The following is a 17,725-nucleotide window of genomic DNA, read 5'->3' as shown; positions in this document are numbered from 1 at the left end:
TTAATGTTTCTTAGCTACCTTCTTGAAACATAACGGCTGACTCGGCCCCCAAAGGGTTTAGCCCGGGGGCAAGTTTCTTAGCTACCTTCCTGAAACATAACGGCTGACTCAGCCCCCCAAGAGTTTAGCCCGGGGGCAAGTTTCCTAGCTACCTTCTTGAAACATAACAACTGACTCGGCCCCCCAAGAGTTTAGCCTGGGGGCAAGTTTCCAAGCTACCTTCTTGAAACATAACAACTGACTCGGCCCCCCACCAGGGTGTGGGACCTCTCCCGGGGCTTTTTCTTATTGTCAGGTGCTCAACCCCAGTCATCCTGTTGCCAGGCCTTCAACCAAACATCTCCTGCTTGGCAGCCGCTGTATACTCAGTGTTCTAACCTTTCCCTGAACCAGTCATTTTAAGTACAGCCTTGCAAAATGGCGTTACTGCTGCTAAGCTGGGGTCTTTCAAAACTACCTCCTCTCGTTCTCTTGTCTTTCTGCACTGCTCTCTCTAAGTAGCTTCTCTTTCCTCTCTCCTCTCATGAGAGTTGGACATATCTGTCAAATCTTTCTCTAATTCATCACTTTGTCTGCCACTCAATTAGTCATCACTTTCAAACACAGGTGCTGCTTTCTACAAACTAACTTTACATTTATTGTTTGGGATTAAAGTTGTGTACCAAGAGTCTGTCTATATTCTAACCAGAGGGATTAAAGGTGTGTGCTAAGGGCTGAACCACACCACAACTAGAATCAGGGTTTTTTTTTTTTAAGTAAATAACACAATCTTGGAGTTCACAGTGTGATCGAATATCCTGCAATAGATATTTAGCTTTGTTGAGGATAACTGGAGTAGCATTTGATCATGGGTTAAGTTTCCTTCTTTGTGAAGTTTCTCCTGAAATAAGAGATTTTCTCCTCCAACTGCTGGTAACAGGCACATTACTTGAGCCTTTATGACCTGATGACACTGTCCTTGAACCCCCACACCCAATCCTTTGGTTGATTTTTTTTCCAGTGCCACAGGCAGTTTTCTCATACATGTGACCAATCAGTGCTTGCTTCCACAGAATTCTGAGTTATGACTGTAAATAAAGTCTTTATTGAAGTATATTTTATACAGAATAAAATGGACTCGTTGAAGTACACAACTGTGGTAAGTTTTAACAACTGTGTATTCTGTGAGACCACCCTCATTTGGATAAAGAATATGCCCCTCTCTGACATACTCTTGTGCCCCTTTGAAGTTCATCTTTCTCATGATCCTGGCTCTGTCAAATAGGTGATTTCTTGACTTATTATAAATTATTTGGCATTTTTAGACAAATAAAATCGCACAGTAGGCATATTTAGTATCTTGTGTCTATCAGCATGATGGTTTTGGAGTTTACTGGTGTTATCTGTTGTAGTTCATTCTAAGAGGGCTCTTGACAGTGCTCCATTGTATGGATATATTAGTGTCTGTTGTTCATCCACTTTCTGGTTGATATACCCAGCCTGTATTAGTCAGATCTCTGTTGCTGGGACAAAATAATGGAGAACAACAATTTAAAGAAGAACGTTTCTATTTTGGTTCATTGTTTTCATCCATAATTGCTTGACTCTATTGCTTTGGGTTTGAGATAAGGCATACATCATGGTAGGGAGCACATGGCAAAGTGAAGATGCCCACTTAACAGAAGCTAGGAAGGGTCAAAGCTGGATGGAAGGGTAGGCTTCAAACACACAACCATCATAGCTTGGTTCTCTCAACTAATTCCTATCTCCTGATCACTCGTTTAGCCACACATTCATCATTGAGCTAAAATATTGGTGAGGGACAGAACCTGAGTTAAATACCAGTGGCCAATGATTAGTCAATCGTATTTATGAATTGAAACCTCCATAATACCTCTAGAGGAAAGGGTACAAGAAGCCTTTGGGTTGGTAAACAAACTCATGTGCATGCCAGAACAATGCGGTTGGTTTTCTCACTACTCTGGCCATATATCTGACAAGAAGCAAATGGGGAGGGGGCTGGAGAGATGGCTCATCCGTTAAGAGCACTGGCTGCTCTTCCAGAGGTCCTGAGTTCAATTCCCAGCAACCACATGGTGGCTCACAGCCGTCTGTAAGGGAATCTGATGCCCTCTTCAGGCAGGGGAAAGTATAGGCAGCAGAGCATTAAATAAATACATTAAACAAACAAACAAAAACAAAAACAAAAATGAGAAGAAGCAAATGGGGGAGGAAAGGCTTATTTTAGGCCATAGTTTAAGGATATAGTTTGTGATGTTGGGGAAGTGCCAGCAGGCATAGCTCTTGGCTGTTCCATCAGCAGTGTGAACTCTCTCCACCAAAGGACAGAGGGACAGGAAGCTCAGCTGAGTCAATCTACAGACTTCAAGTTCTGACCCCTGCTCCAGTGAGCTAGTTTTTATAGCTAGGTCCCACTCCACTAATTAGTGTCTCTGACCCTGTCTCTCTCTTTCCGTGTCTCTGTCTCTCTCTGTCTCTCTGTCTCTCTGTCTCTGTCTCTGTCTCTGTCTCTGTCTGTCTCTGTCTGTCTCTGTCTGTCTCTGTCTGTCTCTGTCTGTCTCTGTCTGTCTCTGTCTGTCTGTCTCTCTCTCTCTCTCTCTCTCTCTCTCTCTCTCTCAGGACCATATACACATTTGAACATGTAAGTTTGTGGGAACATTTTATATCTGAGCTGTAACAGATGGCACATTCCCTGATGGGGACAGAAGCTCTGGTGTACAAGGTCCCTCAGGACCCTGTCCCATATACCTTTTTATCTGGATGTATAGGTTTCTTTCATAACATTCTTTGTCATAACACTGTATAGGGAAAGGAAAATTGGGTTGAGAAATATCAATATTTATCTAGTCACCCATTTATATTAATTTTAAGCTTACACGCAGGTCTTTGAATGCCAGGCTCCTTACTGTAGCATATGTGAGACAGAAGAAAGATGGAGGTGATGTAGGAGGAGCAGGCCAGGTATAGAGATTAATATTGATTTCCCTCCGCTTTGTAAGTGGAGAGTGTTACATATGAGGATCACTATCATATCTATTATTAATTGAGACCCCATTTATTATACATTAAGTATAATAATTATACTTAATTATTGTATTAATTAAGTATAATTAATTATACTTATAAGTATAATTAATTAAGTCCTATTGTGTGATTTCTGTCCTGCAGAGGGTGCAGAATAGTGACGATGTTATTTCTTCTTTGATATAGTCTATTTTTAATTATTTAGGAGCAGGGTCTTATATAGCCTTGCTGGCCAGGAACTCTCTCTTTAGAGCAAATTGGCCTCAAACTCATTGAGATCCCCCTGCCTCTGCCTCTTGAATGTTTGTACAGAAGGCATGTTCCACCATGCCTGGCTCTTTCTCCTGCTTGCCACCCCTCCCCCCTTTAAAATTAGCATCTTTTTCTTGGAGTCCCTTTCTACTGTCTTTGTACTTTGAACATGACACTTGTTATATGTTATTAAAGAGACTTGCAGTGTATTAGAGTTAACTTATGTTTCCTGGAGTTAAAATAAAACTGAAAGAAAATGAGTCATTGAATACTTGAGCTTTAACTATCATAGCAGACTTCAGTTGAGAAGCAGAGCCTCTCTGTTGTAGTGAATGGGGAGTTCATTGTGGAAGTTAAGCTCTTACAAGGAACTAGTTTAGTCAACCGTGTCTGGTGTTGGCCACTCTAAAGGTTGTTGGGACCGAAGTCAGCAGAACTGACAGATGGCCATGAAGTAGGCGGAGGGGGGGGGGGGGAGAGTAAGGAAATGTGAGAACTGGTAAGAATGATCTAGAGCCCATTGGGTTTGGGTTAGGTTATTTGCGGTTTCTTTCTCACTCCACCTTCACAGTTGATGTAAAGGAAATGACAGGCGTCCTGCTGTGGTGTCTGTGAGTCTGCAATTTTCTCTTCCCCAAAGGGAGTTTATCAAGCAGCCTAAGCTAACAGAGGCTACAAGTGGCATATCCCATATGGTGGATACATATCAACTAAGGGACCAAATGTCTGGGAAAAAGATGTAAGCTGATTGTAGGCACATCCTGCGGGCTACTCATCATCTCATGGGATCTCTCTGGCCATTCTGAATCCTGTAAGAGAAGACATTCACTTTGCCTCATGGGTCTGAACTCTCCTCAGGGGGCCCTCCGGCCATGCTCCTCAGTGCCTGCTCGCACTGGGAAGCCAAGAGTGTTCATTGTTTTGCTTATTGCTGATCCTTCAAACAAGGAGACCATGAAAGGGTGATATTAGGGGATGAGAAAGGGAAGAGTGCAGATGAAAGGACACAAGGCAGAAAGGAGGAATTTATTTCCTTTGGTGTGTCAAAATTTTTGCATTCCAAACGAATCCAACGCAATTGCCTGTTAAGGTTAGACTTTCTTTTCTTTCTGTGGACCACTGTGTGACACAGATCAGGAGTGAGTAGTCACAAATACATTTTCAACCTAAATTTTTAATTTTATTTTATATAATTGTTTAAAAATTATGCCTTTTTTCTGAGATTATAATATAGTGAAATTGTTTCTCCCTTCTCTTTCTTCTCTCCAAACCCTTGATATAGTTTCCCTTGCTATTCCAATTCATAGCCTCTTTTCCCATTAATTTGTTACATATGTCTATGTTTTTGTACATATTCCTAAACACATAAATCCAACCTGCTCAGTCTGGATAATGATACCTGTAGGTATGGTTTTTAGGAATGACCATTCAGTACTGGGCAATTTTTTTTATGTTTAAAAGTATATCAAGTCATTCTACGTAGTGTTATTTAATAGGTAAATCATATTGCTGTACATGAAGTATGGCTAAAAATAAGCAATTTTATGTTTATTTTTTTAGAGGATTCTTTCTGATGTTCCTTTTGAGATAGGGTGTAGTATAGCCCAGGCTGGCCTTGAACTTCTGATTCTCTGCCTCTGCTTCTCATGTACTGTAGCTATTGATACTTGTCACCTCAGCTCCTTTTGAGAAGGGATGTAGTATAGCCTAGGCTAGGATTAACAGTCCTTTGGGCCAGGAGTGGTAGAACTGACTTACTCATACTTTAAAAAAAATGAATACAGTATCCCAGCATGATAGAGATATTAAAAGTAATATAAAGTGTTATTCTAGCTTCATTCTGTTGCTGTGATAAACTACCATGATAAAAAAGCAACTTAGAGGTGAAGGGGGTTTATTTCACCTCATAGTTCTAGGTTATAGTCCCATTCTATCAGGGAAGACAGACTAACATGCACTTCAAACACTGCAGTTTGGGCAGAGAGAAATGAAAGCGTGCATGGTTACTGTGTGCTCATCCCCATGTCCACACATACAGGGTCTAGGATTTCCTCTCCCCGACACAGCGCCACCCATAGTGGGCTGGGTGTCCCCATCTCAGTTAACATAATCAAGGCAATCCTCACAGTCAGGTGGACAGCAAGTCTAATCTAGTGAATCCCTCATTGGGACTCTTTCCAAGTGAGTCCACATTGGGACTCTTTCCAAGTGAGTCCATACTGTCCACACTGTTTCAAGTTCACAATTAAAACTAACCATCACAGACACTGTGTGCGCCAATGTGTTGATGCCCAAGTATGACCACTGCGAGGCCTAATGCTATCTGTGTAACGGTCATCATCAGTGCAGCACAAGGACAAGCATCCTGGTTCAACCTTTTTATTCTCAGCTGCAAAGCAGCCTTTTTTGGGTTTGGTATTTATGGGTAAATCAGATAAGATGTTTAAAAATGGCAGCCTTGGAACACCTCTCTCTCCTTTCAGGTGGTTTAACATCTCTGGCCTCTGATCACATCACATGCTAACAGCTCCTCTGGGCTCTCCACAGTAGCAACCACAGTGGAAATTTAAACCAACCACGTCTTTTCCATGACCCACCAATGTGCTTTGAGTTCCGTACACATGAGAGATGAGTGTATATTACAAAAAACAAGAATCTTGTTCCAGGATGCTTTCAGTAGTAGTATTCCCAATGTCCACACATGAAAACAAATCAAATGATCCTCAACAGGGAAATGGATAACGTGTCCTTTATTCACACAGAAATAGGTAAGTCAAATGAACACAGATAGCTGCCACATAAATGACTCTCCTCTCTCTCTCTCTCTCTCTCTCTCTCTCTCTCTCTCTCTCTCTCTCTCTCTCACACACACACACACACACACACACACGATAGATCCAAATAAAACAATATTATATGTCTTAAAATAGTTCAAATACTGTCAAAGCTAATGTATAGTTTAAGGTGGGGTAATGACAGCAGGGGAAGGAAGGCAGGACACTTTTGTGGTACTGACAGCTTTGTTTCTGGATGAGGTTGACGTGCATACTTAGCAGGTAAGAGAACACCAAAGTAGTAGGCAGGAGTAGGTCTGCCTCATTCTCTTCTCTATAGGGAAGGGGAAAAAGAAAGCGGAAATAAAAACATGAACTTTGCCCTCACTCTCCAGCGGGCCTCCCCCCTCCCCCAGTTCCAAAGGGAAGAGCCTGGAAACAAAACAAAACAAAACCTGACAAGGTTTAGCTCACTCAGATCCGACTTCACTGTTGGCAAAGTGCACTCTCCTACTATCACCATTTGCCCTGAGTGATTTCATTATGGAACACCTTCAAGGCCAGGTCTTCCCGTTACCCTGAGCAAGAGCGAAAGAACAAAGATGTTTTTATTTGTCTGTTTGTTTTTTGTTGGTGTTTTGTTTGTTTTTTCCTTTCTTAAAAATGACTTTTTGAAGTGGCTGTCTGAGCTCTCTAGATATCGGATTCTCTTAGAGGGCCGGGCCTTGAGGCCCTAGCAACCGAGTGAGCCTTTGTCGCGTCATAGCAACGCTTTCTGCCTTCCCTTCCCAATGCCTTCTCGGTTCAGCAGCCCTTCACCCTCCATCTGCAGGAGGCCCTTGCTGTTTGGGTGGGCGTGGATTTGCACTTCTGGCTTAGCGAGGGACAGTGCTCTGGCTTCGTGTTGGGGGAACAGGTTATCCGTGAGCCAGATCACTGGGGAGGGACGGCGACCAAGAATGTTTATTTAAGGAAAAATAATATCAAAACATATCAAGACTTTTAAAAGCACACCCTAAATTCCGGGCAAAGAGGGCTGGAGGGTGGGAAAATCACCTTAGTGCAAACTCCATATAACAAAGAAGAGACTATCTATCTAGGACCCACCACGGAGTCAATCGGGACCGAAGATGTTGGACAGGATTGGGCCAGGTTTTCAGGACCTGTGCAGGCAAGTGCTGCCCACACTACCGTCGCTGAGCCAAGAGGGTAAGTGATTTAATGCAGGAGTGTGTGTGTGTGTGTGTGTGTGTGTGTGTGGTCTTAGATCTTACTGTGCTTATTTTCCTATGGCCAAACTTGAGCCATCAGGTGTTGCTTGTGTGTGTGTGTGTGTGTGTGTGTGTGTGTGTGTGTGTGTGTGTGTGTGTGTGTGTGTTTCTGTCTCTGGGTTTTATAAAAAAAAAAAAAAAGAAGCCACACACTGCCTGATTGGTACTAAGTACTGAAAACAACCTTCCCCACATTACCTAGGGTAGATTAAAACCCTTGTGGCTACCTAGAGAACAGCATTCCTACTGTACTCCCAAATGACTTTCAGAGTTCACGAAAGGGCGTGGCTATTTTTGTCCTTGATGTCTTGCAGGTGTTTTAAAGAAAAGTAACAGATAATTTTCACAGAAAACTCACTGGGGCAGTAGCAAGATGCAGTCCATTTTTTAGCATAGTTTCTGAGAAGAGTCAGCACCCCTATGCCCATGCCCTCCCTCCCTCCACCTTGAGGGGAGGGAGTTCTGCCTGCCTCTGCTTCCAGAGTGCTGGGATTGAAAGTCATGTACCCTCTAGCCCGCCCGTTAAGTCTCTTAGCATTCGTTGGTTATTTTGTGTCTTGCTTCTCTTTGTAAGCTTCAAATGAATTTGTTGATATAAAAAATGGTTCCCTGGGAAGCTGACATGTTGAACCTTTTTATCCACAAAATGTTCTACCACACAGTTATTTGATGTCTTTCATCAGTTTTGTAAACATTTTCTCACGGATTTTATACACGTTTTAAAGATCTATATCTAAATGTTTCGTTTTTTAGAATTTTAATGTAAGTTGTGATGTATTTAATTTTTAAATTCTCCTTTCTCATTGCAAGTATATAAAAAACTTAACTTTTATCTATTAACCTCGATAATCGTAACTTAATTGTGAAATGACTCCCATAGGCTTATATGTCTGAACACTTAGATCCAGCCTGGTGGCACTGTGTGGGGGACATTGTGCAACCTAGTTTGCAAAGATGGGTCACTGGGGTATTCTTCTGAGGGTTATAGTATGGCCTTGCTCCCAGACTGGACTCTCTGCTTCTCAATTCATGCGAAATTCCTGCACCACAGACTGCACCGTTGTAGTCATTGTGCCTTCTCCATAATGGTGGCCTACATCCTGAGTCAAAATAACCCTCCCTTTCTTACGTTCTTTTGTTGAGTATATATAATGTACACAGAAGTGGGGTCAATTGTTGCAATACCCCTGACCTTGGGGTACATAGACTTTTTGGAACTGGCTTATGGGAGTTATGTAGAAAGGTTCTGAGTTGTTGCTAGAGAGTTGATCTCAAAGCTTAATGGCTCAGTCTGGTGAGAGTTAGAAAACCAAAGTGTGGATAGGAGTGTGAAAACAGAGACTGCTTGTGAGAGTCAAGAAGAGAACCAAGACTGTATCAAGAATTGATGAGAGGCCATTTATGCTGGATACTGAGGGCCAAAAAAGTGGTTATGATCTGCCAAATCTGCTAGAGATTTGTGTGAAGATGAATTTAAAAAGAACAGAGTGATTAACCTAGTGGAGGGAATTTCAAGATGGGGTAACATTCAGGCTATGCCACGACCATTAATTTTTAGCTTGATTAATAGTGAGAAATTAAAGCAAAATTAAACCAGAAAAGAGATAAGGAATATGCAGTTTCATAGCAGAAGAGTTTGAAAGAGTTCAAGTCTGCTATCCCTGTTAAAGAGACCACCACCATTAAGGGGAATCCTACAGTCTTTGGTGGGACAACGTAGAAGGTGACTTGAGACTCACCTAAGGCTCCAGGGTGTGAAAAACACAAGTTCACTTGAAAAAGGTTCTTCCAAGAGGATCATTAAAGTTGTGTCCTTGGGATTTCAGAACGCCAGTCCTTTCTTCTCCTCGCACTCTTTAGTTTCATATTTGACCACACACCTCTTCCACACACAAACTCTCCCACCGTGATGCCCCATCACACAAAGGCCTAATCACCAGGATGCCTGATCTTGAACTGACAACACCTCCAAAACTCTGCGCTCCAGAAACTCCTTTTCTTTATAAGTTAGCCATCTCAGATATTTTTTTGTACAGATGCAGAGTCAACAAAGATACTAGTTTTCTGAATCTCTCTCTCTCTCTCTCTCTCTCTCTCTCTCTCTCTCTCTCTCTCTCTCTGTGTGTGTGTGTGTGTGTGTCTGTGTGTCTGTGTGGGGAGGAATGCTGGGTTTTGTCAAATGATCAGACTTTTTCCTTTTCAGCCTAATGTCATAGGTTACATTGAAATTGATTTTTAGATAGTATTGAAATTATTTTCATTTTGAGATTTAGTGATAACCTTTCTAAAGTTTGGTCATCAGAACAAATTATTTAGGAATCCTAATTGGTAACATTTACAAATCTATTCTAGTTGAATTGTAGAGGTCTAGAGTTTCTTTCTCCAGTGAGAAATAGCAAACTTCCGTTTAAATAATTAACTCTTCTTTTGTGTAACTCTGCCTGTCTGTCTTTAATGAATAAAACTTCACCATAGACTTTGATGCATTATCTCAATCAACAAAGACCAGGCTCAAATTCCCAGCTAAATCAAAGGCTTTTCATCAGGGTCTGGTTACAAAGTGTACAGTTTCTCCTGGCCCTGGTTAAATCATTTCCTCTTTGGTACAGATAATTTTCCTGAAATATTAGCTATGTTTTATGTGGTCATAAACTGTTTATCAGTTTTGCCATCACAATCCTGAAATTTCTCCATGTAAATTAGAAGGGTGAGATGTTTGTTAGTGAGTTAATGACATTTATGTTGACAATGAGAGTTTTTAACTCAGTACATACTTGGGATTGATTGACAGACCACCTTCTCCCCAGCCCCACTTCCTTGAGTCAGGGTTCACTAAGTAGCCATGGCTGTACTGGAACGTTCTATGTAGATCATGCTCACAGCAATCCACCTGCCACTGTCTCTCAAGTGCTGGGATTAAAGACATGCAACATCGCTGCTGGCCTTTGATAAACTTTGTTAATTCTTAGCAACAAGGGGTTGAATTCTTTGGGCTATTGGGTATGGAGCAGGGGGTGTGTGTGACTTCCTTACGATGGGGCATGGTGGAGGAAAGGCAAGATTTGTAAAGACCACACACTACCGGCTCACAGTGTGTCTTGTGTTCACACTTGTTTGATCACTGGTCATGAGTTTCCATCTTTAAACTGGTTCCAAGATGGTCATGAGAAAAACTGCTGCTTCCTGTTCAGCAAATCTTCCTGTTTCCTGCCACATTATTAGTAAAAAGTATTTCATAACCCTGATATGTCAGAATCAAAGGCTCTAATTTTCCTGCTTCAGTTAGTAGTTTAAACCACTAAGAGAAGAATAATGTTTGCATTGTTGGAGAAGAATTGCCATTTGTGGCTAGTTTCAAACATGTCCCCAAGTTGTAGTCGTTAGAAATGATCAAAAGACTTTTTTCTTTTCTTTTAATTAAAATCAAGCCTTCTTGATTTGTGAAAAGTTCCTAATTGGGAATTATCACCAAAAATATATGTTTAGACTTAGCATGGTGAGGCATAATTTTCTAAATTGTTAAGTGCTACTCGTATCTAGACTACATATTCATTTCACATGTCAACATTGTATGTAGTATTGGTAATTGATTTTGTTCATTTGTTTGTTTTTTGTTTTTGCTAGTTTTTGGAGGTTAGGGGAAGAAGAACTAAATTGAGTATAAGAAAATAAATACAGAAAGCCTTCAAATCAAAATAGAATTATGATGTCTATATAATTATTAAAAATGGTCTTAGGACCTTGATAGTTTTTTTTACAAGTTATTACTGTAGATATATATATATAAGTTTATTTGTTTCCAGAACATATCATATGAGAATTGGGATGCACAGGAAGCCCACAGAGCAATAGCAATGGAGAGAGGGGACAGCAGGAGTCTAACAGTGACACATAGACATGGAAAGTGTTATTTAAGAATTTCGCAAAAAAAAAAAAAGAATTTAGCAAAAACAGATGAGTAGGGACAGTTTATGTACAGAGTAGGCAGCCTTTTCATGTCTCAATGGCCCTTGACTTTGTTCCTGTGTTATAGGACAGTGTAAGAGTTCATGTTCATGTTAATCTAGGTGGTCCAGAGTGAACACTTTAGAATGGTCGTGAATGTAGTCACTAAGGAAAAATCAACTAGATTTTAGGTGATTAATACTCCATGTATTAGATAAAATGAAGCATGACTAATTTCCTTTTATTATGGAGAGATTTTCTTTACATTATTATCATTATTATTATTATTATTATTATTATTATTATTATTATTTCAACAGTACTAAGATTGAGCACAGGGACTCATGCCTGTTTTACCACCAAGTCACACAACACCCCCTTTTGTTGGAGTACTGAGGTTTGAAGCTAGGACCTCATACACACTAGGTGAGCACTGCTCACTTAGTCACATTCCAGGCCCTATTATTATTGCAATTAAAACAATATCTTTGGAACTTATAGGCATAACCTTTAGTTAATAGGAAAGTTAATTTGGAGGAATGCTTTCATATTCTGTTCTGTATGAATTAGAAGTTACTACCATTTAATTCATTTCATATTTACACTTTTGTTTACGAGGCTTAAATACTATTACATGGTTGCTCACATAAATTGTTTTCATTTTTGTTTGAATTTCAGAAGTCTCTACTATCTGGGGAAATGTTTCAGATTTTGTGGAACGGCAGCTAACTATGCACAAGGTAGGCGTTACACTCTAATTTCAACACAGTAGTCTGAGAGCTATTTCTTATGCAGGCTTGAATAATTTTGCTGGGAGTAGTGTAGGTTGCCACTCCTTTACTTTTATTCCTATCTTTATTTTTTGATACATGTAGGATTTGTGGCAAGCTGGATATTATCCTTAGACAATGCATTTGTAAACCTTTCTTTATTAGTGATACTGAGAGCACAGGTTGCTCAGTCTGGGTTTATGTAAAGAAGCTTGATGAGGTCTGTTTGTGGCTGATAGTTCCTGGCATGGATGTGGAAGGATATAACACCTCTTGTTTTGCCATTTTTCTGGGAATAACTTGTAACTGTAATGTATAAATACAGGAAGTGAATTTAGCTAGAGAAACTCCTATGATTAGACTGTTTCTTCGAGTTCAGTCTTGAGTTTAAATGCTATAGAACTATGCAGAGATTTTTGGGAGTAGCTTGGAGGCAGTTAGGAGGTTGTAGAACTTTTATACCCTACTCACATGTCCTAACTATGACAGTCAATGGCTGAATGAACTCTTCAAACTTATTTTGTCTGGTTTGGGAATTTGAATTATTTATCACCTTTTAAAATTGGCAGACTATTTGTAAAGCTTTTTTTCCTCCCTATTTTCTTGAAAAAATTAACAGGTTTAATGGTTTTGCATGTGACCATGGCTGTAGCCCTTTTGGTTCTCCCCTTTGCATAAAAGATGTACGCATATCCTGGCCATTATATACTCCAGCTGGTTCCTTTCACTCCCTGGATATTTTTCTGCTTTTATAGATTTGAGTTCGTAACCATTGGCGCATAATATCTTTAGGGCATTGCATATCAGAGACCTTGAGGTCAAGAGGTATTTGCTTTTACTCATTGTTCAAGATTACATTGCAGGTGATACCTTGGATGCTGGTTTGTCTGATTCTATTTCATCTTATCTACGTACCCAATTTCATTAGTTAACACATGAGATACTGTTCTTCATTATGACATTGTCACATCTGACCGTACTTCATTATGACATTGTCACATCTGACTGTTCTTCATTATGACATTGTCACATCTGACTGTTCTTCATTATGACATTGTTACATCTGACTGTTCTTCATTATGACATTGTCACATCTGACCGTACTTCATTATGACATTGTCACATCTGATTGTACTTCATTATGACATTGTCACATCTGACTGTACTTCATTATGACATTGTCACATCTGACTGTACTTCATTATGACATTGTCACATCTGACTGTACTTCATTATGACATTGTCATATCTGACTTTTCATTATGACATTGTCATATCTGACTTTTCATTATGACATTGTCACATCTGACTGTACTTCATTATGACATTGTCACATCTGACTGTACTTCATTATGACATTGTCACATCTGACTGTTCTTCATTATGATATTGTCACATCTGACTGTTCTTCATTATGACATTTCACATCTGACTGTACTTCATATGACATTGTCACATCTGACTGTACTTCATTATGACATTGTCACATCTGACTGTTCTTCATTATGACATTGTCACATCTGACTGTACTTCATTATGACATTGTCACATCTGACTGTACTTCATTATGACATTGTCACATCTGACTGTACTTCATTATGACATTGTCACATCTGACTGTACTTCATTATGACATTGTCACATCTGACTGTACTTCATTATGACATTGTCACATCTGACTGTACTTCATTATGACATTGTCACATCTGACTGTTCTTCATTATGACATGTCACATCTGCCTGTTCTTCATTATGACATTGTCACATCTGACTGTACTTGCTCATTCATTCATCCACTGCCTCTCCCACTAGTGAGTTTTCTGACTTTAAATGGAGGACATAAAATCTGAGAGAATAAGAAAACCAAGACTTCAGTAAATTGGAAATGATTGAATTTATGTCGTATAGATTTGATATCAATTTTTAAAAGCTATGGTACCCATAAACATTTTCATAGAAATAGTACATTTATCTCCAAGGCCTCACAGAGATTACTGGATTTTTAAGCCTAAGGCTTGAATCTTCAGTTTCTTTTTGGCAATTGGATGATTATCAAACTCTGTTCCTTTAATGGAATTGTGTGCATTATTCTTTTGTCTCCTTTTGTCCTTTCAGGGAGTGCAGATTTCTGGACTTGGAACGTTCACTTTCACGAGGCAGCAGCTTGAGATGGGAAACAAGAAGTTTGTTCTTGTGCAGAGGCCCGTGTTTATCATGTCAGAGAAGTTAGTGCAGACCCATGGACTCAAACAAAACAAAGTATTTTCTCCTGGTAAATCATTTTACAGTTGAGATTTTTCCAGAAATGTATTGGCCTATTTGGACAAATGGAGAGGGCAAAACTTTGTCAGCACCATATTGAGAGACTTACGCTTCATTGTGTGTGTGTGTGTGTGTTTGTATTTTGTGTCACAGGATACATGTGGGAGGTCAGATAACAATCTATGGGAATCATAGCCTTCCTACCATGTAGATCCTAGGGATTGAATTCAGGTCCTCAGGGCTTGGTGGCACATGCCCTTACTCAATGAGTCATTCTACCAGTCTGTGGAATCCATTTTAAACACTAATAACTTAAGAGTCATGGAAACAGCAAGTTCATTTAAAACTGTGCAACCGAGTTCTACAGGCTTATACTCATGTTTCAGAGTCTAAGAAATTAAAAGTGTCTATAAAGTAGAGAAATCTAATTTAGATTCTCTGGGTAATGAGAGAAAGAAACTTTGTTCAGTTTGCTGTGAAAAAGAATAATGTCTCTATCATGTATATAATTAAATTGCACTTAATTTATATTAACTTATAGTTTTTATACCCTAAAACAGTCCTTCCATAATTCCTTTCTTCCTTTCCTTTTCTTAAATTTCCTTTCCTTTTCCTTCTTGCCTTCCATTTATCGAGGGCTCTAGTGCTATGGTGGAAACAAATCAAAGTGAACCATGTTGTATTTACATACTTACATCCAGTCTCAGTGTGTGGCTTTCACCGATCCTGCTGTGCTGGTTGTCCACTGTGGAAGGCTCAGCTCCCAAGGACTGTGTTCCTCCTAGTGTTCTTCAGTCTTCAGTTGTGGCTAAAGAGAAATGGTCTATCCTTGGCAGCAGTAGTAGAAAGTCTGTAACTTTCCTCTAAGCTAATTCTCCAGAAAATTCATTTTCAGCCTAACTCTCTATGAAAAGAAGAAAGCAAGCCAGGTGTCCAGACACACCTGGAATCCCTGCTTTTTTTTTTTTTTTTTTGACGCTTTTTTCATGATTTTTTTTTTTAATTAACTTGAGTATTTCTTATATACATTTCGAGTGTTATTCCCTTTCCCGGTTTCCGGGCAAACATCCCCCTTCTTTATGGGTGTTCCCCTCCCCATCCTCCCTCCCCCCAACAATCTAGTTCACTGGGGGTTCAGTCCTAGCAGGACCCAGGGCTTCCCCTTCCACTGGTGCTCTTACTAGGATATTCATTGCTACCTATGAGGTCAGAGTCCAGGGTCAGTCCATGTATAGTCTTTGGGTAGTGGCTTAGTCCCTGGAAGCTCTGGTTGCTTGGCATTGTTGTACATATGGGGTCTCGAGCCCCTTCAAGCTCTTCCAGTCCTTTCTCTGATTCCTTCAACGGGGGTCCTATTCTCAATTCAGTGGTTTGCTGCTGGCATACGCCTCTGTGTTTGCTGTATTCTGGCTGTGTCTCTCGGGAGAGATCTACATCCGGCTCCTGTCGGCCTGCACTTCTTAGCTTCATCCATCTTGTCTAATTGGATGGCTGTATATGCATGGGCCACATGTGGGGCAGGCTCTGAATGGGTGTTCCTTCTGTGTCTGTTTTAATCTTTGCCTCTCTATTCCCTGCCAAGGGTATTCTTGTTCCCCTTTTAAAGAAGGAGTGAAGCATTCACATTTTGATCATCCGTCTTGAGTTTCATTTGTTCTAGGCATCTAGGGTAATTCAAGCATTTGGGCTAATAGCCACTTATCAATGAGTGCATACCATGTGTGTTTTTCTGTGATTGGGTTACCTCACTCAAGATATTTTCCAGTTCTGACCATTTGCCTATGAATTTCATAAAGTCATTGTTTTTGATAGCTGAGTAATATTCCATTGTGTAGATGTACCACATTTTCTGTATCCATTCCTCTGTTGAAGGGCATCTGGGTTCTTTCCAGCTTCTGGCTATTATAAATAAGGCTGCGATGAACATAGTGGAGCATGTGTCTTTTTTATATGTTGGGGCATCTTTTGGGTATATGCCCAAGAGAGGTATAGCTGGATCCTCAGGCAGTTCAATGTCCAATTTTCTGAGGAACCTCCAGACTGATTTCCAGAATGGTTGTACCAGTCTGCAATCCCACCAACGATGGAGGAGTGTTCCTCTTTCTCCGCGGAATCCCTGCTCTTGAGGCAGGAGGATTGCCACAAATCTGGGGCCACTCTGAGCTATACAGTGAGCTCCAGGCTGGCTGAGTCAACAGAGTAAAGCTGTGCCTCAAAACACCAAAGCCACCAAACAAGCAAACAAAAGATGGGCTGGAAAACAAATGCCAACAAAGTATGCTTAAAATTTACTTTGCATTTATTCAATATGGTAGGTTTGAAGAAAATTCAATCACCTAAAATTTTATGACTCATGAAACGGTATGAAAGGAAATAGGGGTAAAGTGGATTTCTGTTAAAGAATACATTTGCTCTAGAATTGAGTTTATTCTTCACTTTGGATCTTGTATCATAATCTTTAAAAGTTCTTTAGATCTACAACTCATTTTTTATAGGGTGTAGAAATATCAGAATTGGGCTGGACAGATGGCTTGGTGGTTAAGAGCACTGTCTGCTCTTCCAGAGGTCATGAGTTTAATTTCCAGCAACCACATGGTGGTTCACAACCATCTCTAACTGAATCCCTGGTGCCTTCTTCTGGTGTGTCAGCAACAGGATGCTCATATACATTAAATAAATATTTAAAAAATATCAGAATTAAGTAGTTCAAAAGAACAAACTGTCTACTACATCTTAGATTTGGAGTTAAAATTATTCATTATTAACTAACTAGGAAATCGAACTCTGTAGAGTAGTTTTCAGTGCCAGTAAGCTGTGGCTCTTACTTTGAAACTTTTAGTGAAACTCAGGATTAAGTACTGCAAAAAAAGCAGCCTTATTCCAGGAATTAGATCCGATATGATGCATAGGAAAACATGTCTGTCTCCATCGGGGGAGGCTTTATCAATAGAGAAACTGTGAAACAATATCTCAGGAATTGTATGAACACATCAAGATTTCAAAACAGAGTGAACCCCATTGGGAACAGCCTGGGCATGTCTGTTGACTGTAGTGAATTGGGGGGACGTAATTATGGAAAAGTAATAGGTAAAGCCCACTCACACGATAAGGGTGTTAGGATTAATCCTATGGGAACAGCTGACAGGTTTGTAGCAGTACATTTTGCAACTAATTCAATTTTTAGTTTAGATAGAGCCATTTGGGTTACTGCAAGTTGGTGAAATAAGACAAAAGCTCTTGGGGAGACAGAATCAGTGTGGAAGGAACAGGAGGCAGTTCAGGCGAGATCTGATGGGACTAGGTAAAAATGGGGAAAGCTATGTAGAGTTACTCAGATGTCTTGTTTGGAGAGCAGTGAGTGCTCATGTGACGGGTAATATAACAAGCTCTGGCATTCTCCTAGGGATCTTTAGAGAGAGATAATCCC

At 40.1% G+C, this 17,725-nt stretch overlaps 1 protein-coding gene across 2 annotated transcripts in view; it reads left to right on the top strand.

Moving 5' to 3' along the window:
• Window positions 1-6,836: 6,836 nt before the first annotated feature.
• Window positions 6,837-17,725, top strand: part of Ccdc81 (coiled-coil domain containing 81) — a 51,669-nt gene continuing 40,780 nt past the window's right edge. Inside the window, exons 1-4 of one of the 2 annotated variants that reach the window (XM_087558291.1) lie at window positions 6,837-6,900; window positions 7,151-7,259; window positions 11,945-12,006; window positions 14,152-14,308. In XM_087558291.1, the coding sequence (XP_087414417.1) occupies window positions 7,181-7,259; window positions 11,945-12,006; window positions 14,152-14,308 (298 nt within the window). In that variant the 5' untranslated portion in view covers window positions 6,837-6,900; window positions 7,151-7,180. 2 annotated transcript variants of the gene reach the window in all.

The sequence above is a fragment of the Rattus norvegicus genome, chromosome 1 (assembly GCF_021556685.1).
Source record: "Rattus norvegicus strain SHRSP/BbbUtx chromosome 1, alternate assembly SHRSP_T2T, whole genome shotgun sequence".
Lineage (NCBI taxonomy): Eukaryota > Metazoa > Chordata > Mammalia > Rodentia > Muridae > Rattus > Rattus norvegicus.
Note: the sequence above shows the minus strand (reverse complement) of the source record. Positions and strands in the feature narration are given on the sequence as shown.